Source organism: Pteropus medius, unplaced genomic scaffold, assembly GCF_902729225.1.
Source record: "Pteropus medius unplaced genomic scaffold, Ma_sr-lr_union100, whole genome shotgun sequence".
Classification (NCBI taxonomy): Eukaryota; Metazoa; Chordata; class Mammalia; order Chiroptera; family Pteropodidae; genus Pteropus; species Pteropus medius.
In genome coordinates, this window is record NW_024351731.1 from 6,495,176 (window position 1) to 6,519,043 (window position 23,868).

The 23,868-nt window shown below is 63.3% G+C and overlaps 1 protein-coding gene across 5 annotated transcripts in view; it reads right to left on the bottom strand.

The window, feature by feature from the left end:
* TSNARE1 (t-SNARE domain containing 1) overlaps positions 1-23,868 on the bottom strand; it is a 77,307-nt gene that overhangs the window by 16,711 nt on the left and 36,728 nt on the right. The window contains exons 3-4 of one of the 5 annotated variants that reach the window (XM_039845940.1): positions 15,260-15,414; positions 13,727-14,406 (exon numbers count right to left, since the gene is read on the bottom strand). In XM_039845940.1, the coding sequence (XP_039701874.1) occupies positions 14,101-14,406; positions 15,260-15,414 (461 nt within the window). In that variant the 3' untranslated portion in view covers positions 13,727-14,100. The other 4 variants (XM_039845943.1, XM_039845942.1, XM_039845939.1 and 1 more) reach the window with 4 other exon arrangements.

The window sequence follows — 23,868 nt, forward strand, 5'->3', positions numbered from 1 at the left end:
CCTGAGGTCCCAGAGAAGACGAAGCTCAGAGACGGGCAGTGACTCCCCCAGGGGCTCCAGAGAGGGGGGCTGGGCAGGCGCACGGGTGCTGGACTCCTAGGACCAGCCCAGCGCCCGCCTCGGGCCACAAGGCCTCCTTGACCACTGTCTTGGCTCCAGGTGCTCAGTCCCGTGCCCCCTGCCCTTTGCCCTCTAACCCTCCGGACTCTTGTTCTTCCCCTCAGAAGCCACGTGCCCCGCCCCCACTCCTCCAAGGCCGCTCCCCGTGCGATGTATTCAGAATAGTGACATTTCAGAAGCATCTATTTGTATATATTTAGACTCCGTTTCAAAAGAATTGTTCAAAATCGGAGCTATTTGGATTAATGGGTGTGGAATGAATTGTTTCTTAAGTGTTCGCATCAAAAATGCCACATTTTCTAAGTGGATTACAAATACCGTAATTACTGAAACAGGCACACTATCCCAGGACGGTCTCAGGATTACGAGCTGACCTGGGAACTCCGTGTCCTGAGGGGCTGGGCACCTGCTCCATCGTGAAGTGGAAGTCTCCGAGGGCCTGCTCTGTGCTGGACGGGGGCGTCCAGTGCGGGACTCGGGCCTGTCCTCGGGGGGTGTCTGACCGTCCGACCCCTCTCCCCCCACTCATGTCCCTGAAGGCTGCGTCCTGGCCCCTCGGAGCCTCAGTTTCCTCGTCCACAGAACACGGTCATAGTCGGGTCTCATGGAATGAAGGTGACGCCTGTGGTCCCTGGTGACGTCATACTGTAAACACACACATTCTCATTCTTATTAAACGTCCCCAAACTAGGGGATCACGCCCGGACAGTGTTCCTCCAGGGGCGACGTCCAAGGGACCCCACCAGGAGAACCCCGGAGAACACTTAGACCCTGACGAGGCCCATGTGTCCGACCCTCGGCAGACACTTCTGTCCTTCACTGCACATGGACAAGGCCACTCGCGCGCACGTCGGGCTGGGCTGCTGCCTCTCGTCTGTGGAGCTGGCAGCCCCTTTCTGGGGGCGAGTGTCTGAGTTGGGGCAGAAAACGGGTCTGTCCAAGACAATCCTCTGTTTGCTTGTCCCCCGTCTCCTGTCCTGTGTCCTGTGCCTGGGTGGCAGGGTGCCAGGCCCTCTCACCTCGTGGTGCCCCGCCCCCACCAGCCTCTGCTCTGGGAGAAGCACCTGTTTGTCTCCTCTGGGGACCAGGACTCCACCTCTGTGACCCCCGCCCCTTCCCCACTGCAAACGCGGCACGGGCCCCGGGCCCCGGGCCCTCGGCCACCACCCATCACTGCGACAGGAGCTGCTGAGCGGTCTCCGCGCCGTCACAGTTGGACGTGTGCCCGGTGAAAGGAGAGATCACTGTCCCTAACTCAGCCTACGAGGCCGATGCACACTGGATATCAAACTCAGACAAGGTCAGGAAAAGTAAGGAAATGTGGAGGCCAAAAGAAACGCAAAAATCCCAAATAAAATATGACCAAATCAGACCCTTCGGTGAGAGTGACTCATCATCCTCGTCATTATTAGTCGTTATTACTATTCGCTCTGGCCGACGTGAGCTCATCCCAGAAGCTCGAGCGATTTTACCATCGCGAAATCTGTACGTGGCACTCAGCACATTAACGGGTCAAAGGAGAAAAACCAAATAACCATCTCGACGGGTAAATAAAAACATCTGACGAAACCGAACACCCATCTGGGATTAAAAAAAAAAGCAAAGCTCTGCTCGAACCCTCAGCCAACGTCCTCGATCTGGCAGAGCGTCTATGACAGGTCTAAATCGCTGCTCCTAAGGGGTAACGGTGGAAGCTTTCTTTGAAAACGCAGAACGAAACGAGGACGTCCACTGCCACGCCCGAGCGTGCTCTCTGCCAGGGCTCCGCCCACACGGCCGCCAGAGGGAGAAATGACAGCCACAAGTATGAAGAGGGGCGACAGAAAACTGGCATTATCGGTGATGACGGGACCATCCTCGGAGGAACCCTAAAAGAGTTCTTAGGCAAAGTATCAGAAACGAGACATTAACATTTGGCTGCACACTCGGTTTACAAAAATCACACGCATTTCCGTATACCGGCCACATGCTGGTGTGTACACCATTTACGGAGACAGACAAACAAAAATCTGTGTTTCAGAAGAAATCTTTAAAAAGATCTGAAAGATATACATGGACAAAATCACTGTTTAAATACATTTTAAAACGTTAAAGAAATAAATAAATTGGGAGCTTCACTATGTTCGCAGGTAGGAAGACCCAATACCCCGAAGATATCAATTCTTACCCAATAGATCCATAGAGATGATCGAAGTCCAATAAAAGCGCTAACTGGGCTGTTACGGAAACTGACACAGTGGTCCTCAAATATCAAGGAAGAGCAAAGGGCCAGAAGAGCCGAGGCGCCCCGGAAATAATGGGGTGACAAGTCTACCTACCAGGTGGCGTCATTTGGCACAAAGGTGAACTGACCGGGACAGTGACACAGTGACTCGGGGGGTTGGGAGGCGGACTGACCCTCGGCTCGGCAGGGACCAGACAGAACCACACATGGCACCCGGCCTCGGACAGAGCCAGCAGGGCAGCTGGACGGGAGGAGTCTTCACGCACCGTGCGGGACGCAGACTGTCCTGAGGAGAAGCAAGCCAGGGGTTCCGACTTGGGATGTGGGGGGCTCACGGCTGGCACAAATCCCACGGGTCATCCGGAGAGCCAGGACGAGATGTTCGCGACCCAGGCAGACTGACCGAGTGTCGGCATGTGGAAGGAAACGCGCACTCACACGCACATGCGTGAAGGTCCTACGAACCACCGGCGGGAAACGAGCCACCAGCCCGCTTCCAAAATGGGCGAAAGGCACGAACAGGCTTTCCACGGCCAAGGGGACGCGCGCACACGCACGGACACTCCCGCCCCGGCGGCGTCAGAAAGATGCAAACGAGGACCACAATTACACTACTTTACACCCACCAGACTGGCAAAAATTACGGCTCTGACCATGTCAGACACGGGGTGGGCAGTGACCCGCGTCACCGGAGGACAGTTCCGCTTCATTTGACGAAGCTGAACCGTGCGCACACGTGACCCGGGAACCCCGGTTCTACGTGGGTCTGGAGAATCCCCCTCTCCTGCTGCGAGGCAGACGGTGCTCACGGCAGCGCCGTTCGCGGTGCTGAGAAGCTGGGACGCTCCAGTCCCCGAGAGAAAGAAGAACAAATACGACGTGTTCGCGCCGCACGATGTCACGCGTCGGGGGAGACGGAAAGCGCAGCCAGGCACAGGCGCGCGGCGTCCTGGACACGGAGCTAAATGAGAAGCCGGTCTGGGAAGGGCGCGAATGCTGTGCTCTGCTTTCACGGCGCTAAAAACAGCAAAACGGAACAATCTATCGTGTAGCAATCAACACGTTTCAGCAACGGGGTCTGCGTGAAACAACACAGGACTGCAGAACGGCTTCGGACTACGCCGCAGCGAGGGAATCGCGGACCCGCGGCTTAGGGGAGCAGTTCCGCTGGGCGGGGAGCAGAGGGGCGGCCGAGCTCCCACGGTGCTGGCGAGAGTCCGGTTTGCTGGGAGGGCAGGGGGTCAATGGACGCCCACCGCATCGTTGTGCTTTACCTCATAAATACAGACCATGGACAACCTTGTGTAAGGACCAAATGATGCATTAGGAAAACACCATGAAAGTGACGGCTTTGAGACGGGCAAGGGCTCTGTGGGGATATGCATGGCCTTTAACCGTCACAGCCCCTCTCTCTGGGAGGGGAGCCCTAGCACCTGCTGCTCGGACACACTGACCTGCTAACACCACGGGACTTTACACCCAGGGACGCTGTGTAACGCTCTGACATCCCAGTGCGACCGCCCCCTCTCCCGGGTTCCATCCCCGTCCCACCCAAGGCCACCTGGGGCCACCCTTGCTGGCCAGCACCGAGGACACAGCTGCACCTTGCTCACCCGAGGCTCACGCCCCCTGTGAAAGCGGCTCCCCGAAGACTGCAGGGCTAGGCGGCCGGCAGAGGCCCTCGCAAGCCTCAGGCTGTGCTGGTGGCCTGGGGCCCTCCCCGAGTCATGTCGGTCCCACCCTCAGGCCGCTCCAGCTGCTGGGTCCCCTTGCCCCAGCCCCAGCTCGTCCCCAGAGCAAGAGTCAAGAGCCACCTCCCAAAGCGTCCCCCAGCGCCTGCCTGGCACGCCCCACCCGTCCCCTGCACCTCTCCACAGCTGTCCCTGAGCTCACACCTGGCTGCTCCATGCGCCCTCAGAAGGGCAGCCTGGTCCTCTGCCAGGGTCAAGCAGACTGGGTTCCAAGGCCGTGTGACTGGAAAGCCGCTCTAGCCACACCGAGCCCCGGCCGCCTTCCCTGTGGAGCCTGGGCTGTCCCCGGGTGCCCCAAGGACCAGGTGAGATCACACCCACACACGGCCAAGGCTGGGTGGTCTCGAACATGACACACCCCTTGCCATGCATGTCTGGCCACTCATGGAGCACCTGCTGTGTGCCAGCACGGAGGCGGTCTGGGCACAGGAGGCACGAGGACGTCACAAGCTACTGCCTAAGGTGGCCACGACGCGCTCTCGTCCATCCAGCCATCCGAGCCTTCACTGGGAGCGACAGCCAGATGGGGCCCTGTACATAGCCCTCTCCTCCCCCAAAGCAGACACCAGCCCCAGGCCACGTGCTCCCAGCCTGAGTGCCCGGGGGGCTGGAGGGAGGCGGACACTGAGCCTTGACAGCGGTCAGGAGTGGGCTTGGAAGTGGGGTGCAGGGAGGCTGCAGCGCCCAAGTCTCAGCTGGAGGAGGCATCCCCGGGGAGCGCCCCACGCCCAGGCAACCCTGGCTCTGGGATGGACCGGTGCCCTGAGGCCCTGAGCAGGCAGCCTGCGCCCTCAGGTGGACGTGGCAGCTGCGGAGAGCAGGGCAGTGACAGTCGGAGCCTGGTGGTCGCCAAGGTCGGTGTGGGGGTGGGGCACTGGCTGCTCCAAAGAAGGGGACTGAGAGCCTCCCAGGACTGAGCCCAGGGGGTGGAGGGCAGCCTGGCATCTCCCATCACCACCGCCAACAACACCATCATCGCCACCACCACCAATCAATTCATCACTGGCCACCGCCAGTCACACCACCACCACCGGAACACCGGCCACACCACCATCACCATCACCACCACACCATCACCACTCACCACCATCACCATCACACCACCACCATCACCAACAATTACATCACCATCACCACCACCACACCATCACACCGGCCACTGTCACCACTCACCACACCAGCATCAGTACCAACATCACCGCCACCGGCCACCATCACCGCCATCACACCATCACCACCACCGCCACCACCACTGCCACCATCACTGTCATCATCATCACACCACTATCACCACACTGGCTACCATCATCACTGCTCACCGTCACCATCACTGGTCACCATCACCGCCTTATCGTTACGATCACCGGGCCACCAGCCACCACTCATCACCGCACCATCATTACCGGCCACCGCACCGTCACCGTCACCACCACCACCTCTATCAAAACAAGCTCTGTGCTCGGTGCCGCACGTGCGGCCCTCTGAGACGTCACTGGTGTGTGTCACAGAGAAGGGAACTGAGGAGCAGAGAGGTCAGGCACGGTGCTCGGTCACAAACAACTCGTCACTGACAGTCAGGATCAGAGCCCAGTGTCTCTGATGCAGGGACCGTGCCCGTCTGCTGGGCAGACAGCGGTGCGCACCCCCGTTCGGCTCGGCTCCTGAAGGAGGGGCTCTCGCTCTGAACGAGGACGAGACGCTGGGCCGACTCGGTCTTCCGGAACACTGTTTCTCTGAACCTGAAGGAAAATTGGCTCATTTGCATGTGATTTGCATACAGCTGCTGAAAATGAGCCCAAATCTCCCACCACTTTAAAACTGCATTGTTTTTGCCTTGAAAGGGACCTTCCCACGCACACGCCCATCCCCCAATCACCCCGCGCGGGGTGGTGTCCCCTCCTCACCTCGCCCTGAAGGAGGCCTTCCCTACTCCCAGCCCGGCCCCCACTCAGGGTGACCTTAGCCAGGCACCTGTCTCTGGGAGTGGCCAGGGGTTACAGTGTGCGGAGCTGGACGGGGAGCAGGGCGGGACCAGGGGGTGCCGGGTGCCGGGGGCGGGGGTGCCAGGCAGGTACATGCACACACAGCGGACACGACAAAGACACACATGCACACACAGCAGACACACACGCACACACATACACACACAGCAGACACACACATCGGCACGTGTGTAATAATATTAAAGGAGAATAATACAGGCACACATGCACACACATTAGCAGACAATTAATATGTGCATGCACACTATCACACACATGCACACATTAAAGTGACACGCAAAGACGCCAAGACACATGCACACAATATGTGGACACGCACGCTATCGGTCATTACGCACACACAGCAGACAATAATAATGCCACTATCATCATTGCCACACACAGCAGACACACACGGGCACACGTAGTAATAATATCAGCGGATGACACACAGGCAATATTACGCACACATTGGCAGACACACATGTAGCATGCACACGTTAATAATATTACGTGCAGTCAATATTTACAGCGACACGCGACACGCGCGACAATACGTGCAAGTCATCACGCAGGATATTAATACGCGTACAGCATGCACAATACACAGCGACACACACGCCGCTATCATCATCGTGCGCATTGGTCACGCTGGGGACACGCCATTGACACCCACACAAGCACAATAATAGCGACAATAATACACTCATTGCATTACGTGCAGCCAGCAGACAGCGATTACTGGCTGGTGTTGTCATTACATGCATACGCACACAGTAGACAATAATATGCATGCACACTAAACACATGCACACAACAGACACACACGCATGCTTCACGCACATTGTCAGCAAAATAATGCAAAGACCGGGCACACACGCCATTACTGGTCAGCGGACAACCCACGTCAAGACACATGCACACACACATAGCGTGACACGCAAAGACGCGACGCGACATGTAATAATAATAGCGATACGACGCCAGCACACACGCGACATTGGTCACACAGCGATATGCACGCGCACACATGCACACACAGCAGACACACATGTGCATGCACACGCACAGCAGACACGCACGGGCACACAGGCGTATGAACACACGTGTGCACACGACACGCACATAAACACACGTGCACAGAGCGCGGCACCCACGCCTGTGCCCCAGCCTGAGCGGTGTTTGCTGCGTGTCCGTCATACCTGGCACGAGCCCTCACCTCTCTGGCCTCCCATTTCTCCTCTGTGAAGGGGGTGATACGCTTCTTTCTTTGGGGGACGGGCACGCAGCGGTCACCCTGGCCCTCGGACAGGCGCTTCTGGCCTTAAGATGATCCCACTGTTCCTTCGAGCCACTTCCCACGTCTCCTTCCTCAGAGGCCTTTGCGAACCGCACCCAGGGGCTTCGGCCCCCAGCTGCTCCGGCCCCGGGGCTGGAGTTCGCTTGGCCATTCTCTGGGCCTCAAGGACACCCCCTGACCCTGGCCTGAAACAGAAATGTAGCAGCTGCCCCAAGCTGCCCCCACCCCACAGCCCGGCCATCAGCGCCTGGTCAGCCTCCCGCACCCAAGGGGGGGGTGCCATGCGCTTCGAGAGGAATGCGGGTGAGAGGTCAGCCGACAGGGCTGCAGGGCACCCCCGGGGCACCCGGCTCTCCCTCCGGCAGACAGTTTCGTGGGTGAACCCAGGGCATAAGCCCAGATCCCATGTGCCTCAAACCAGGACAGATCTGCAGCTGCTGTAATTGAAGGACACCCAGGGGCCGTCAGGGCCGAGTGAGCTGCAGGGGCCTGTCGGGGGCGCAGCGCCCCGACTGCTCTATGCTGACACAGGTAAGAGAGCGGCCCCAGTGCCCGGCGAGCCGTGACCTCCACAGCAGCCGCGTCTGCGCAGCCCGCTCCCGCCAGGCAGCTCCGAGCCGCAGATGTATTCAAGCTCAGCCGACTGATTGAGATCTTCACTCAGGTCATTATCCACCCCCAGCAGGGCTAGGGAGCGGGCACAGAGAGCTCGGGGGACGGAAGGGTGCACATGCACACAGGGTCACCCATCCCCACCCCATGTCCCCGCCAGCTGTCCCTCGCGGCACCGGACACACGATCGCCGCTTACGTTTCTCAGCACGATGGACCTACAGCAATCTGATCACGGATACGAGACCGCCCAGGGCCCCGTGCTCCAGGGCCTCGGCAGCGACCCCCTCTGTGCACCCAACTCGCTCTGCCTGGAGATGATAAAGGCGGCCCCCCTCCCCGCATGCCTGCCCGGGGCAAGGGTCTGGCCGCCTCCAGACCCTAATTACACATCCGGTCGCTAGGAACGCAGACGAAGGCGCCCTCCCCTGGGGGCCGCCCAGACTGTCTGCCTGCGCCTGGGCCCCGCGTAACGGCCCGGAGCGGGGGCAGGCGTGGTGCCGGCTCCCAGGGACTGACCGCACGCGGGCCGGGGGTGGCGATGCATGGAGGAGGACCCGGAGGCCCAGCAGGCACTCGGGCCCCGCGGGGGCTGGAAGCAGCCCCTCTGGGAGGACAGAACGGGGACCCGTCTCATCTACTCGTCAGCACTGCCATCCCCATTCTGCCTCGTTATTTTATTCATAAATGAGAAAAATATTCTTTTGTAAAAGATAAAGATCCACAGGTACAAAACGACACCCCCCCCGTACAGTACCACAGGACACACGTGCACACGTGCATCATATCGACACACGGCGGGAAGACAGCGTGTATCTGGGACGCGGTCCCCCGGGCCAGGAGCCCGGCCCCTGAGAGTCCTCACGCCCACAACGAAGGCGGAGCTCCAGGAGTCGCCCAGGTAACAGTGCCGGCCTTCGGGCAGCCCGCCCAGCCAGGCTTCTGGGGTCCCAGCCCCTGGGGAGGCCCGGGGGTGTCGCACTGCTGTGCCTCCTCCTGCCGCTGGCTCGTCCCTCTGCCACCCCAGCGGTGCCGTCCCTGCGTAGGGCTCTGCCTGGCCCCCAGCACCGGCTCGCCTCAGCACCCCCTGCACAGCACAGAGCCCCGACAATGGCAGCGTGGGAAGCGGCAGCCACAGGTGGACGTCTTGTGTCCTCTCGGCTCAGCCTGCGGCCCTGACCTTAACGCTCCTCCTCCACCCTCAAGATCATCCTGGAGAAGACATCTGGGCCTGTGGGGGGCCCTGGCAGCGGCCCCCCAAGTCTCGGGTAGGCCCGTGGGCCCCTCCACCAGCGGAGGTACAGTCCTGAACAGCGGCCGAGCCTCCCGGGGCCGAACGGGCCTCCACCTGCCTCTCGGGCGTCCGGTGGAGGGCCCCCGTGCCGTCGGCCGGCCGCTGGCTCTGCCCTGCCAGCCGCCGCAGCAGCCGGTTCTGCGGGGCGGAGAGCACACTCCGCTGCTGTGACCGGGAAGCGAGCAGGGCGCCCGGCCACCGCCGCTCACACTCGGAAGCCTCGGCCACCAGGGCCTCCAGGAGGGCCGGGCTGGTGAGCAGGAGGGCGCGGAGGATCCTGGCTGCTGGGGGGCCTGAGGCAGGGAGGCGGGCGCAGGGAAGGCTCCTCGGAGGTCGTGGGGGTCAGGCTCGGGCAGGCGAGGCCCATCTGCCGTCCACAGGGGCAGCCACAGGCAGCTGGCGGCCTCGTCCTCCTCGTCGGCTGGCAGAGGGAGACAGGGGTGTGAGCCTTCGCCCGCCGGGACTGGCCGACACCGGGGAGGGGCCCGGGTCGTGGCCTGCGCAAGGCCCTCTGCACAGGGACGGTGTGGGTGCCCCGTGGCCCTCGTGGGTGACAGCAGAGCCCTCGCTAGAAAGCTGAGACTGAGCGGGGGAGAGGTGCTCTCCAACGACACTGAGATGGACGCCTCCACCTGGCCACTCCAAGGTGTAGGGACAGACACCAGTGTGTCTGTCTGTCCATCCGCCTGCCATCCAGGCATTCACCCGTGCGCCCATCCGCCCAAGCTGGCCATCACCCACCAGCCTGTCCGTGCGTCTGTCTACTTACGCACACCCACCCGCTCATTTACTCATCGGGTGGAAGGCCTGGCTGCAGGGTCTCCAACCCTTCAGACTGTCCGTGTGAGCCGTAAGTCTGCCAACGTCCCAGGGAACGCCCAGGGGCTGCGGTGAGCCCCGTCTTGCCAGACACAAGCCACGTGCGGGTCGGAGGGAGCGGGAAGATGTCACTAAGTGGTGACTCTGGCTGTGCCCCTCGTCTCGTCTGTCACACGTTCTTGCTCTGCCATGGGAATGGGGCTGTGGCAGCCTCACCCCGGAGGGCTGGGCCCACGAGCTCCCGGGGACCGGGCAGGGGCACGGGCCGGGGCCTGAGCCTGATGAGGTGTCCATGGGTCAGTGGCCGTCCACGCCGCCTCCTCCTCACTGTCGCATCTTCCTCGATCCAGGCGTCCACTGTCAGGTCTCCCTTCCGTGGTCCAGGTGTCCACTGTCGCGCCCCCTCCCACAGGCCAGGCACCCGCGATCCTCTGCCCTGGACCCCCGGGCGCTCACGGAGGGAGCGGCCTGCCCTCTGCTGCTTTGTCTCGAGACGAGGCTTTCTGGCGGCGAGGGCCTTGGCAGGCGCCACCGCCGGCAGAGTCCCCAGCAGAGGCCAGGCCCTGGGCTTCCGACAGCTCCGCCCGGCCTGTCCGGTGCAGCCCGTACCTCCTACTCTGGGAGGCCCAGGTGGACTGTCGGGGGAGGGCCCGGGGGCCACAGCGTGCGGGAAGGTGCAGGTCCTGGGCCGGGCCAGGCAGCCTGAGCTGGCGTCAGGAGCCCTCCCCCAGCCCGGAGCGCCTGTCCTCGCCCCGTGGAGTCCGAGGTGGGGGGCATGGCGGTCAGGGGTTGGGGGGCCCTGGCAGGTAGGGAGGAGGCGGCAATGCTCAGACCCCCAGGACCTGCCCTGGGTCCCGCCCGCACCTGGGGCGCGGGGTTTGGAGGGTGGCCTGGAGGGTGGCCTGGGTACCCGCGGACGGCATCTCCTTGCGCTGACACCAGGGAGGCCAAGTCCTTGACGATGTGCTTCACATCCACGTCGCTTGTGGAAACAAACGTGGCATTAGAGTCCGGGGCTGCGGGTGCAGCCAGAGGCACGGCCGCCAGGGAGTGCTGAGTGAGGCCAAGAACCAGGACAAGCCCAGGGTTACCCGACAGGGCAGGGACAGGGCTGGGACCTGAATGCTGCCTCCTGCCCCCAAGACCGAACCCCAAGCCCTCCAAGTACCCCAGGGCCACAAGCTCCCCCTGGGTACAGAGGACCGGGCGTCAGCCCCTGCAGGGTTGCAGGCCAGTGAAGGACAGTGTTCCCCCCAGTGTCCTATAGCCCCCACTGGTGAGGACCGCACTCCGTCCGCACCTCCTACGGGCCGGTCATTCTGCACCCTGCACTGGGGCCCGGCCCAACAGGTCACACATGGTCACCATTCAGCAAAGCCTGAAGGCGGGGGGAGGGTGGATGGATGGGCAAACAGGTGGCTGAGTGGACGGCTGGATGGACGGGCAGCGAGTGGACAGATGGATGGACGGTGGGTGGACGATGGACAGATGGATGGAGGGTGGACAGCAGCCCCACTGCTGTGCAAAGACCGAGTGGTCCCACAATGCTGGCAGGTGGCACGAGACACAGAGACCTGGACAGGAGGCCTGGGCAGTTCAGCCTCAAGACGCCTCCCACATCAGCCTCAAGCCCCACCCCAGCTGCCCAGGTCCCTCTCAGCTCCACCCGCCCAGCTCACGGGGGACAGGGCCACGCCTCTGCCCACAAACCCCGCCAGTGCCGCCCCGGCCCCGCAGACCCGGACTGACTTCCACGAGGTCACTCTGCCTCATCGCCAACGTCACGGAGAAACGCGTTCTCGTTTTAGGGACATTGTGGGAAGTGAAGCAGTTGGCGTGGTCTTGAGCGACACATACCATCAACTGCAATTCGATCGCTGGACTTGACTGCGGGAATGAGGCCTGTGGCCGGGAGGTGGGGGCCAGTGTGGGGCCTGCGGGTCTTGGCCCCGGAATGTGGCAGCAGATGGCTGGGTGCTGGGCGGCCCTGGGCCTGGGCCCCTTCTGGGACCCAAGTCACCAGTTCCCGTCTGGTCACGCCCTGGGCTTCGGGGGAGCCCCCCCACCCCCGAGATGCAGCAGCCCAGGCGACTCCCTCCACTGCAAACGCTGGCACCACGGCCGCCAACCGGCTCCACAAACTGCCGTTCCCGCCCGGGCCGGGCTCCGCCCGCGTGGGACGCCATCAGGGCTGTGGCCCAGGACGGCGGCCTGGATGTCTCGGGCGGGGGTGCCCGCCCGCCCGGGTCCCCGCCATGCCCCAGCCGCACCAGCAGCACCCGCCAGGGCAGCACTGGGCAGACAGAGCCCAGGGGCCTCGGCGGGGGCTGCGGTCCTCGGGCATCCGCTCGTGCTCAGGGCACTTGGCACGGGAAGCAGCAGCACAGAGGAGGGGTCTCATGGGGTGACACACGGGACAGCGCCACCTGGGCCGCCGGCGGCTCAGCCTCTGCACACTGGGAAGCTCTTCCGCTGACCTCCTGGACGTCAACGCGACCTTTCGCGTGGACACCGCTCTTTCGTTTCCAGCTTCCATCTCTAAAAAGCCTGACGCTTCGACCGCGGACCTTCACCCCCCTCAGCAGAGGGCTCAGCGGACACGGCAGGAGCTGCGCCAGCCCCTCCCCCTCAGCAGACACCCCCCTCCCCCGACGGATGAACACCATTCATCTCGAACCCGAGGGCGGGGTGCAGACCGGCAGCCTCAGCGTCAGGGAGCAGTGCAGAGTGAAAGCATCTGGGCACAGGCGACCGGCGTGGAGCAGTGTCCCTCCGGTCACTGTGCTGGGCACCTGGGCACCTGGGCAGGCCTGAGCTCGTGACGGGGGGCACCAAGGGCAGGTGGGGCGTGGCTCTGAGGCCTGGGGGGGTGCACCAGAGGTCTGCCCACCCTCCTCCCCAGAGCATGGATGGAACACGGTCCAGGCAGAAGTCGAGTCTTCAGTCCTGAGCTGTGAGCTCAAGGCCATGCTGGTCACAGGCCCGAGGGGAGGGGACCCGCACTGGGGGCCGAGAAGACCCCCAGAGCTGCCCCGGGCCGGGACCGGTGTGGCGCGGGAGGCCAGCAGGCACTGAGCCCCAGGTGGCGGGGGGTCCTTAGTATAGAGCAGAGGAGCAGGAGAGCAGGAGGGGGAGGACGCAAAGAACTGGTAATGCTTTTAAAGCTAGCAAGGCCCATTTCCTGATTACTTTTTAAAAGCAGGTCCTGTCTCCTCGTGAGAAGCCTCACAGAATCTTTCTTTTCTCCCTTTTACTGGCATCAGGATAAACTTTAATGGACAGAACACAATCTGCTCTGTGTGTGTGTGTGTGTGTGCGTTTGTGTGTATGTGTGTGTGTGTGTGTGTGTCTTGCAAAAAAGGTGGTGTGTAAAAGGCAGGTGCGCCACAAGACGTGTGTGTGTGTGTGTGTGTGTCTGTGGTTCAGTGTGTGTCTGTGTTCAGCGCAGGCAGCGCGGTGTGCACGCGCCAGCTGCCGCTTTGTGTGTGTGTGTGGGGTTCAGGTCTGTGTGTGTGTGTCTGTGTCTTGCAGGTAAAGGCCAGGGCAGTATGTGTGTGTCTGTGTGGGGCGCGCAGGTAAGGCAGGTGGTGTTGCTGCTGGTATATGTTGTAGGTGTGTGTGTGTGTGTGTTCCTTTCAGGCCACGTTTCAGAACGAAAAGAAAATACCACTGCGTTTTCTGTCTTGGCAAAACCATCCACCTACGAAGACGTCGGTTCCAGTTAACGGAACAGCGAACTTCGCGTGTGGACTTACTCAGTATTGACAGTTCTATGTTACCACATCAACCACCCCCGGATGGGCGACACCAACCACAGGAGGGGGCTGGGCCCGGGGTTCTGCTCAGCCTGGAGGAGCTTCCCGGCCCCTTCCACATCCCAGCCTCCTCCCTCCTAGGCCTGCCAGGTAGCCATGGCAACCGAGCAGCTGCTGCGCTCTGAGCTCCGCACCTGCGCCAGGTGACACAACCACTCCGGAGGGGCGCGGGGAGCAGCAGCCCTCACAGGTAGGTCAGGTGAGACGGGCATGGCAGGAGGACCAGGGCAGACGCAGCCACTGGGGCTGGCGGGCAGGCCTGGCCGGCAGTGGGCAGGTGGCGTTGGTTCCTGCTCCGTTGGCCAGACCAGTGCCTGGCAAGCCCGCTACATGACGGCCATGGCCGGGGCATGTGCCCGTCCCACCCGACCTCTCCCAGCCCGGGGAACCAGGGCACTGCCCTGCCCTCCAGACAGGAAGAGCCTGCTCTGCCACTACCTGCTGGGGCGACTCCCACGATCTCCTGTCCACTTCTCCTCTGGAAAAGAGGCTGAGCAAAAGGCAGGTGTCAGAACGTGGCAGTGAGGACAGCGCTGCTCTGGACTCTGCAGGCTCACACACCCCCCCACGCTCCCACACCCGCTCCTGTACCCGCTCACACGCCCGTCAGGACACCACAGGCCTCTGGCAGGCGTCACAAATTATCTGTGGCTACAGGCATATGTGGCAGAATGTATTACAAATGTGGGAGTTTTATTTATTTATTTTCATTTATTTATTTTTTTAAGCGAGGCAACCCTTGGCTGACCTCACAGATTGCAAGGACCTGGTCGGCTTACAAGCCCTTACTTTTCGTTTTTTCTGCCTACAGCCCCTGGTGCCTCCCAGGGGGCTGTAGAAAACAAGGGGCCCCACGCTCATCGGCGCCACCTGCTGGCAGCACCGCCAAATTGCAGGTCCAGCTCTCCTTGCGGTGCCTTGAACACATCCAGGCCCTGAACCCCCGCGTCAGAGCCAAACGGCCGCCTGGAGACCTCGGCGTGCAGAGGAGGAATGGCCACGGGGACAGAGCCGCACCCTGCACGCGGACCCTGGGCTCCGGCTAGAGGGCTGTGCCCTGCGGGGGATCCCAGGGAGGTGGGGAAGGGCCAGGTGAACTCTGACCGGCTTCCTGGGCTCCCGCCCCGCCACCACGCAGCCGAGAGCGCGGGAGGAGCTGTCGCCACGGGCAAGGCCCCCGAGAGCCCAGCTCCAGCCCCCCAGGCCCAGGCAGGAGACAGCCTCAGTCTGCGGGTCACAGGGCACGTGGTGCCGCTAGGGCTGGCCCAGACACCGTTCCCGGAGGGCCGAGAGCCGCCACGCTGGGGATCTGCGGACGCGGGTGCAGACACACGGGCCCTCACCTCGATCTGCAGGACGGCCTCTGTGCGCAGCCGGACGACCTCCAGGTCCTCGGCAGTGACCTCCAGAAGCAGCGCCTGCTCCTGGCCTTGCCACGTGCTGTCACCCCCATTAAAGATCTTCTCGTCGTCAGCCAGCTCAGCAAAAGGGGCCTCTGCTGATGACAGAGACAGACCGGTCACCGCTGGCGCCCCTCACTGGCAGGCTCGGGTGAGCAGCAGGCGGCTCCACCTCAGGCTAAGCCTCAGCTCATGACACCAGGAGCCTCCAGGAGCCCATGTGCCCCCCGCACCCCACGGGCCCTTGGCGAGGAGGGACGAGGCCCCGGCCTGGGCTCTGCCGCCCTGTGGGGTGGTGGGCCTGAGGCCTCCATGCTGCTGCTCAAGGGACGTCTCCACAGGGCCACGAGCTGCCGGGGCTGCTGTACCTGGTGAGCAGGGAGCAGCCATGGGCCCGCCTCTGGCCATCCCAGGCCTGGCTTTGCGGAGCGCTCGGGGGGACCCCACAGCCCAGTCTGAGCCAGAGCCACACGAGATCCTGCAGAGCAGGCTCCGAGCTCCCAACTCCCGGGGCTCGTGACCCCAGGCGGCTGCAGGGGCCTCTCGGCTGGGGTGGCCCTGCAGACCCGGTGAGCACGTTAGGGGGCTGGGCTTGTCCCCCCGGCAGACCGTACTCCCCACAGCCCCGCCACAGGGCCGCAGGACCAGCCGACCTAAAGCCTCGCCTTGGTCCCGGCGCACATTCGGGGCCGATGACCCACCCGTCCCAGGCCCGCGGTGGAGCAGGGAACGGCGAGGGCCCAGTACACAGACGGACTCGGCTGGGCACAGAAACCGGGACACCCCACGAGTGACAGCTGCTCATGGTTCTGACGAACGCCGGTGCAGCCCAAGCGACCCGCCCGCAGGGGCCCCGGGGGCAAGCGGGCCAGAACCCGGGCCGTCAGAGGGAAGCAGCTTTTCCTGCAACAGTGCTCACGGCCCCGCAGGTGGGCACGCCCCCTCGCAGAGGGCGACTAACCAGGTCCCAGTGTAAGCGACACCGCACTACCGGCTCCCCTGCCAAGCCGACCGCCTCCTGCACACAGGCCGCCCACTCAGCAGAGGCCTCGGAACACAGCCGCGGACAGATGGGGACAAAACTAACGACCTGCAAACCGCTGACGAGAGCCCCTTGGCCGAGGGAGCAGTGTCCCCTCGCTGCCCATGGGGGCGGGAGGAAGCGAGCCGTGCCCGGCTGGGGTGCGGGGTGCTGGCAGGCCACAGGCCGAGCCCCGCCTCACCCCACCCCCTCCCTCTGCTAGAACAGTGACCCCCACCCTGAGGCCAAGGCTGTGGGCCATCGAGCCGACAGCGTGGTGGCTCGGGCCCAAGTGCCCCCACCACAGGCAACAGACGCCTGCCCTCCCCGAGTGGCTCCTGACAAGAGACAGGCCAGGAAGAAATGGCGCAGCCGCCCGACCCCGCACAGCCCTTCTGAAGGATCAGAAAGCTCCGCTTTGTTCTCCCCACAAAGGCCCAATTTGGGTCTTTCGCTCCGAGCCGGGATCAGGGATTTGCTGGGGAGACGCCGCGAGGGGCTGGTGGCGGTGACGATTCTCCAGCCCGAGAGGCGTCAACAAAGGCGGCTTTCTCCTGCCCCGGCCCGGGGTCTGCGTCCCGGTCTGACACGTACAGAGAACCCACAGGCGACGTGACTGCTGGGGGGCGGCGCTGAGTTTCCCGTGAGAAAGATGCAGCCCCGAGGGGCGTTCCAGGGTGACCGCCGCCAACCCCAGGGCCCGCGGGGCTCCGGGAATCGGGCCACCTTCCCGCGAGCCCCGGGCCAGGCTCCGGGTGGGAACGCCTGCGGCCTGGTGGAGGGCGGCGCGGGGCACAGCTTCTGCCCCCAGCCGAGGCGGGTCGTCGGCTCCTCCACACAGCGGTGACTCTATCTGTTAGCCGATGGAAGCTTCTGGAGACTAGCCAAAGCCCAGACCACCAGAACTGGCATGTCCGTAGCCATCCTGCCCCGGCCCCCACATGAAGAAGGGGCACTGGGGTGCAGAGGTGGAGGGCAACTCTGCCCGTGCCCGGTGGCGAAGCCCATCTGCACGGCTGTCAGAGAGCACGCGGCCGGAGCCGGCCCGGACACGCCTGGCACTGCCCACTGGCTGGGCCCAGCCTGGGTCCGAGACTGACCGGGACCAGCCGAGGCTGTGGCCGACCATGGCCCAGCTGGCCGCTCCAGGGCGGCTGGCCTACTCACGGCCATCCCGCAGCGGCCCACACGAGGGAGGGATGTGGCAGGACCTCAGGCCTGCAGGCGGGAGACCTAAGTCTAGGGGGTTGACACAGCCACACCCCCAGTGTTGAACAGGACAGTGGGTCACCTCGCTGTTTCCGGTGCACAAAATTCCTGAAAATAGCTCAGTTTTCCACAGTGACTCAGGAGCACTGCTGACCATTCTCCTCTGACAACAAAACCTACTGAAACCCATCCACGGCTTCCGGTTGACAAACCAGACACTCCAGGACCCCAGGGACCACGCTGCCCCAGGCAAGGAAAGCGCGGCCTGGCCCCTCACAGCGCCTGTCGCCGTGGCCTGGTCCCTCTGGCTCCAGGCTCTGCGGCCCAGCGGCTCGTCGTGAGGCCACTGCTGGCCCCGCGGTGCTGGGCTCTCGCACCCCATGGCGTCCAGCGTGGACTCGGCCGCAGTCAGCCCCGGGCGCACGCGGACGGCGCTCCGCCAGCTGTCCGCGGCCGCGGGTCGCGCTGCCGAGTGGTCTCAGTGACCTCTGGTGAGGAAACGGGCGTCTGCCCTGGGTGTGCTCGGTCACAGGCGAGGAAAGGTCCAACTTCACTAGATGTCCTCGAAGTGTCCCAGAGCGGCGGCACCGTGTCCACTCCCGTCAGCGGGGCGTGACATTTCCGGCTGCCCCCGCCTTGCTGACACGACGCTTCCCCGTGCGTGTCACCCGGTGGGCGCGAGGTGTGCGACGGAGGCACGTGGACTCACTCTGCCTCCCGCTGACCCATGAGGTACGTCTGTGTCCTCACTAGTCATTTGGGTGTCCCCTTCGGCCACGTGCCCTTCAGGCTTTTGCCTTGTGAGCTGAGTTGTCTTTCTTCTTATTGATTTGAGAAACATCTTTATGTGTCATGGCTGAGTCCCTTCAGATGTGCGTTGTGCAAACACCTCTCGTTCTGTGAGTTGCCTCCTTACTCCGATGGCCCCGAGAACACTCCCCAGAGGCGCTGGCGGCTGCAGCGTTTACCGGAGACGACTCGGGGATCACCGTCCTAACCTCGCCTCCAGATTTTGCCACGAAATCTCTCTCTTTTATTATTATTTTCATATGGCTCTCGTACATCAATAGTCTTTGGAAACAAATGACATCATTCCGTTCACAGCATTCTGTTTCCATTTACGAAAGACGGTAATTCTCGATCGACGAAAAGGTCAAATCCCAGCAAACACAGCATTCCGCATTCCTACGCGTGCTGTGAACGTCATTCTCGAACGGTCGTTAGTCGGAGATTCATTCGATGAATCCAGTTTGTGTGTACTTTTCTGTGACGTCAGGACCGGAGACGAGTTTTGTTTAAAAACTACTCCAAGAACGGTTCTCGTATTTTATTTTCACTGTGGAAACCAGTCAGGTGGCCGTCGGGGTCGAAGAGCGTGTTTACGCAGAGCCACCGCCGCCACGAGTGGCCCTCGTAACGCGCTAAAGGCGCGTGGATTCCGCGGAAGCCGCGTTTGCCAACCGCACTCGTCCCCCCAGGCCCCCCGCCCGCCGGGAAAGAGCCGGCTCTCCGGGGACGCGGGGCCTCGTCCCCCAGGCCTCCCGCCGCCTCCCGCCTGACCTGTGTCTTCACGGCCGTCAGGCGACAGTCTCGAGGCTCCTTCTAAAACGACGTGACTGTGCTCTTGGTCGTGGATCAGCTTGAAGGTTTTACTTGTGTCTTCGGTACTGAGCTTGACGGCGCTGTGTCGACGACCGGCGGTTTTAAAGAAACAGGATGAACCCGTCCCATGGGGCAGAGAGCTTTAGTCTGGGGCCTGACATATGCGGACGGTTTTGGCTGTTACCTCTTTAAATGTTGTTTCTGCCCATTCTCCCTCCTCCTGGTCATCTAGGGCGCGGATTACACTCTTTTCTAGGTTTCGGTCAGTTCCTACTCACGGGAGGGTTCGTCTGCTACAAGTCAGTCCTGCACAGCAAGTGTGACTGTCAACACCCCCCACCGAGCCCGTGCCACAGGCACAGGGTCAAAACGCCAGTGCTGTAAAAGGTCGCTTGTCAAAGCAGATGCTTCAGACAGAGGCCCCGCCCTCCGCCCCCGCTGCGTGTCCCGGGGGCACCACTGGCCCTGGAGCTGCTGCCCCCGCACACCGCACACCGGGCCACCACGAGCGCGCAACGCCCGCCTGCTGCCCGCCCCCTCCGCGCCGCGGGGAGCGGAGCTCTGGATCTCCGCCATCTTCTGCTGCAGAAGGAGGGGACGTGAGAGCAGACGACGCGGGCAGGAAGGAGACCCCGTCAGACGAGCACAAAGCACGGGGGGGCCTGGCGGACGGCACAGCCTCGGCTCCCGAGAGAACGGAGCTGCCCAGGGTCTCAGCGCAGGGGCGCCTGGCTGGGCTCTGCCGCCCGCCCGCCCCGCACACGGAGCTCCCCGCGTCCATCCCCCCGCCCGCCGGAGGAGGTGACACCCCTCCCAGGTCGCTCTGTGCAGGTGCCTCTTGGGCAGCATGAGAAGGTCCACGTCCTTCACTGCACACGGCCTGCGGCCACACCAGCTGCCTCCTGGCGACTGCCGAAGTCTGCAAGCCCAGCCCTGCCTCTGCCTCGGGGGATGGGGCTGCACCAGGCCGACCCAGGGCCCAGACGGGGCGGCGGGTGCTCGAAGGGGCGAGGCTCACCCCGCCCGGCCCCTCGCTCCGCCTGCCGCGCCTCACCTTCTGCGCCGCTCTGCCGTACCCGACGGGCCGGAGAGGCCCAGCTGAAGACGCGCGGCTGCGAGGGGGGCGAGCGGCTCAGACGGGCGGCCCAGGCCCAGCCTGCGGCCCCGCGGCTCAGCGCCTCAGTTCCCCGCGCCCTCGTGCCACGTCTGCGGCTGCTTTAAACCACTCAGCCGTTTTTTCAAACGTCCACTATATTCTCAACACTTCTGCCATTGAGGTGTGTGTGGGGCCGCGGCCCGTCTCCGTGGATCTGAACAGGCCCTGACTGCTCTAACCACAGCACGTGGCAGAAGCAACGCCGTGTGACTTCCGAGCTGTTGCAGGAGGCGGTGTCACCGCCTCCTCCAGCTGGCACCGGAGCCGAGCCGACGCGCAGGCTCAGCGACTGTGGGGCCCCCATGCCCCGAGGGAGCCCAGGCCACGCAGAGTTCACATGACACCCCCGCCGAGTTCAGCATCGGCCACTGCTGATTATGAGAGTGAAGAAGCTTCCAGGTGCTCTGGCACCAGCCGTGGTGACCCCCAGGCTCGGGGACCCCAGCCGAGGCCCCAGATGCCCTTCGGACACACAGGCCTCCCCACCGCACGTGCCGCAGCCTGACCCTTCAGTCACACTGGCCTCGAGGCCTTGAGTCTGGCCCTGGGGCTGCTGTGAGGGCCTCCCAGAAGGGGCGCTGAGGTTCACGTCCAATTCTCAGCAGCGTCTCTCAGGCCCGAGGTCGCAGGCCGACAGCACCCCGAGTCCTGGGGACACGTCCCTGCACTGGCTCCGGGGCCCTGGGGAGCCCCTGCCTCCTGCCAGCTTCTCCACATGTGGAAGGGGGGGACTGGGCTTGCTGGGCTGGTCGCTGAGTCCCTAGGCCCTAACGCAGCTCTGAGGAGTCAGCCTCAGATCTCAGATCCACACCGATCTAGGGCCAGCCCAGGTGACCGGGGCTACTTCCGCCCTGCGACTTGCGACAGCAAGACAGAGAACGGGGCTCCTGGTTCTCGGCGAGTCCCCAGGTCTCTGAGTACACGTCCCGTCACGGCAGGCTGCAGCGAGGAGTTCACGCCCGAGACCCTGCCATCTGAGCTCGGGGACGGAGAAGAGACGGGGCTGCCCAGGGGCCTGTACAGCACACTGGCTGTTGGCACTAAGCCCCTCGAAGAGCCGCCGGCCAGCGTGCGGCAGCAGGTCAGCCTGACCCCAGCCTCCACCCGCCGCTGCTGCCGATTCTGACACGCGGGACCGGCGCCCGGGGAGGGCAAGAGCTGCTCAGGCCGGGGCCCGGCGCTGCTCCCGGGGGTGCCTGGGCCCTTCCCTGCCCGGGAGCGCCTGGTGGGCCCTGCCGTGGGCCCCTCGCTTTTCCTGAGCCCTGCAACACTGTCACCTCCTCCTGAAGCCCCCACGTGTGGCCTCAGAGCACGTCCTCTCCTCGTCCTCCTCCGACCTTCCCAGTGGCTTCCGCTCAGCCTCCTTAGGGGCTCAGCCCCACACCGACCCACACACCTGTAACTGGCCCTGGCTCCGGCAGCAGGTGAGGCCGGCAGGGGGCTCACCCACAGCCCCCAGCTGTGGCTCCGGCTCTGCCCGCTCTCCCCAGAGGCGCTGCCGACGGGGGCACCGTGCATGTCCACGAATCCCCTCTGGGCCCCAGACCTGTGCAGCACCAAACTGCTAACAGCTGACGGGCAGCAAGGGCGAGGCCCGGAAACAGGAAAAGGCCAGGACGGAGGGCAAGAGAAAGGAGGGCCCCAGACAGGGCGGGGCTGGGGCGAGGGCCGAGCTGAGGACGTGGCGGCGGACGCGTAGGACGCAGAACTGCCGTGAGCCCGGCCCCTGCTTGGGTACCTGCCCTTTGGGGTGCCAGGAAGCACCACACTCAGCTCTGATGCTACTTCCATGGCAATGGAGATCCCCACCGAAGAGAAGGAAGCAGGAGTGGTCCCCGCCAGTGCAGGAACATGCTGGAAGCAGGGTCCACTGAAGCTAGCTGGAAGCTGCGGCCCAGCTCCCCTCCGAGCCTTCAGCGCCGCCCTGCCCCTCCAGCGCCCCTGGACCCATCCAGCTCCCAGAGAGATCTGACCACCACTGGGGGCCGGCTGTGCTGAGGGACGGACGGCGAGGTCCAGGACCCACCTTGCACATGAACTGCACACCCGCTGTTGGGGCTGGGACCACCCAGAGCAGGGGCAGCCTATCGGCCCCTCAGGACGCTCCCGCCAGCGGTCAACCCAGGCCCAACTCAGGCCCAGCCCAGCCTGGGTCCGGCATCACGGCCGCTCAGGGGCTGGGCCCCTACGGCCGGCGAAGCAGGCTGCCGGCAGCGCAGTACAATGCTGAGGACTTGGGGCCGGCCCACGACAGACCTCCCACGCGGGGCCCCTGGGCCTCCCGCCGACCGTTCAGCTGCTATTCCAAGCGGCCCAGCAGAGCCTGGCCAGCGCCCCCATGACTCTGACAAGCAGGTCCCACTGCCACTGAGCTGCCCCCACGGGGGAGAGAGGTCACCAACACAGCCACGTGGGCCAAGCTGAGAGCCTGTGACAGTGGCTGGCCAGGTCCCCTCGAGGCAGCTGACGGACATGACAAAGCCCTCACCTGCCCCGTGCAAGGGAACAGCTCAACCTCGCGAGATTTCCACGAAGCCGAATTTCCTCCATGTGAACGACTGTCCTCTCTCCTACGGTCGGAGCCCGCCCCCCTCGGGAGGCCTGGCCTGTCCCTTCCTGCATGAAATGACGGCAACGGTGGACGGTGGTGAACTTGTGTTCCATGTCCTCACTTTGCAAAATAAAAAAGCTGGAGGACATAGAGCTGGCAGCCCCACGGTGGTCTCGAGCCACTTTAAAAGGCTGACAACAGTCGGGACGTGCGAACTGCACGTGGCACGGGGCCGGGCTCTGGAGGGCTGGTTAGCAGCCGCCCTGCAGGGAGGAGGGGCAGGAAGGTGCTAAATGCAGTTTCTGGACCTGAGGCTGAGGCTGGTGGGGGGAGGGGGCCCTGGGGACACTCAGTCCCTGTCCCCTGTGGGCCAGGCCTGTGTCGGGAACGTGCAAGAGCCAGGTCTCCTCTGCTGACCCACGCTGGTGACATCGTCCTTCAGCTGGCCAGGCAAGGCAGCCCAGGACACTCGAGGGCCAGGGCCCTGAAAATGTCCCCTGCTGGACCTGAAAAGGCCACACCACAGCGGGGCCCAGCCCAGAAACAGGTGCCGACACAGAGGCTGCCGCGGCACCGTCACTGACAACGGTGAGCCAGGGACCTGCCCCGCCTCAGCTCGGAGATGACGCAGGCCCAGCCGCGTCCCCGCATCGCCGAAGCCATGTTTCCCGTGCGTGGTGACGCCAGGCACGCCCCCCAGTCCTCAGTGTACAGATCCGGAATGTTATTCCCGCGAATCCAAGAAGAACGCATGTGGATCCAAGAAGAGGCTGGCAGGAAACACCCGAATGTCAACAGTCTTGCTCAGACATCCTGTATGTCCAAATTTCCTATCACAAGCATATGTTCCTTTCACAATCGGAAAACAATACATGCTATTTTAAAAGAAATTTTAAAAAATTCAAATCAGAATTGCACATAAAATCTGCAATGGGCCCTCTGTTGCCTTGAGCTCTGGACCCCCAGACTTGGCAATACTGGTCCTAGCTAGCTAGCTCGGGTGAAGGGACAGA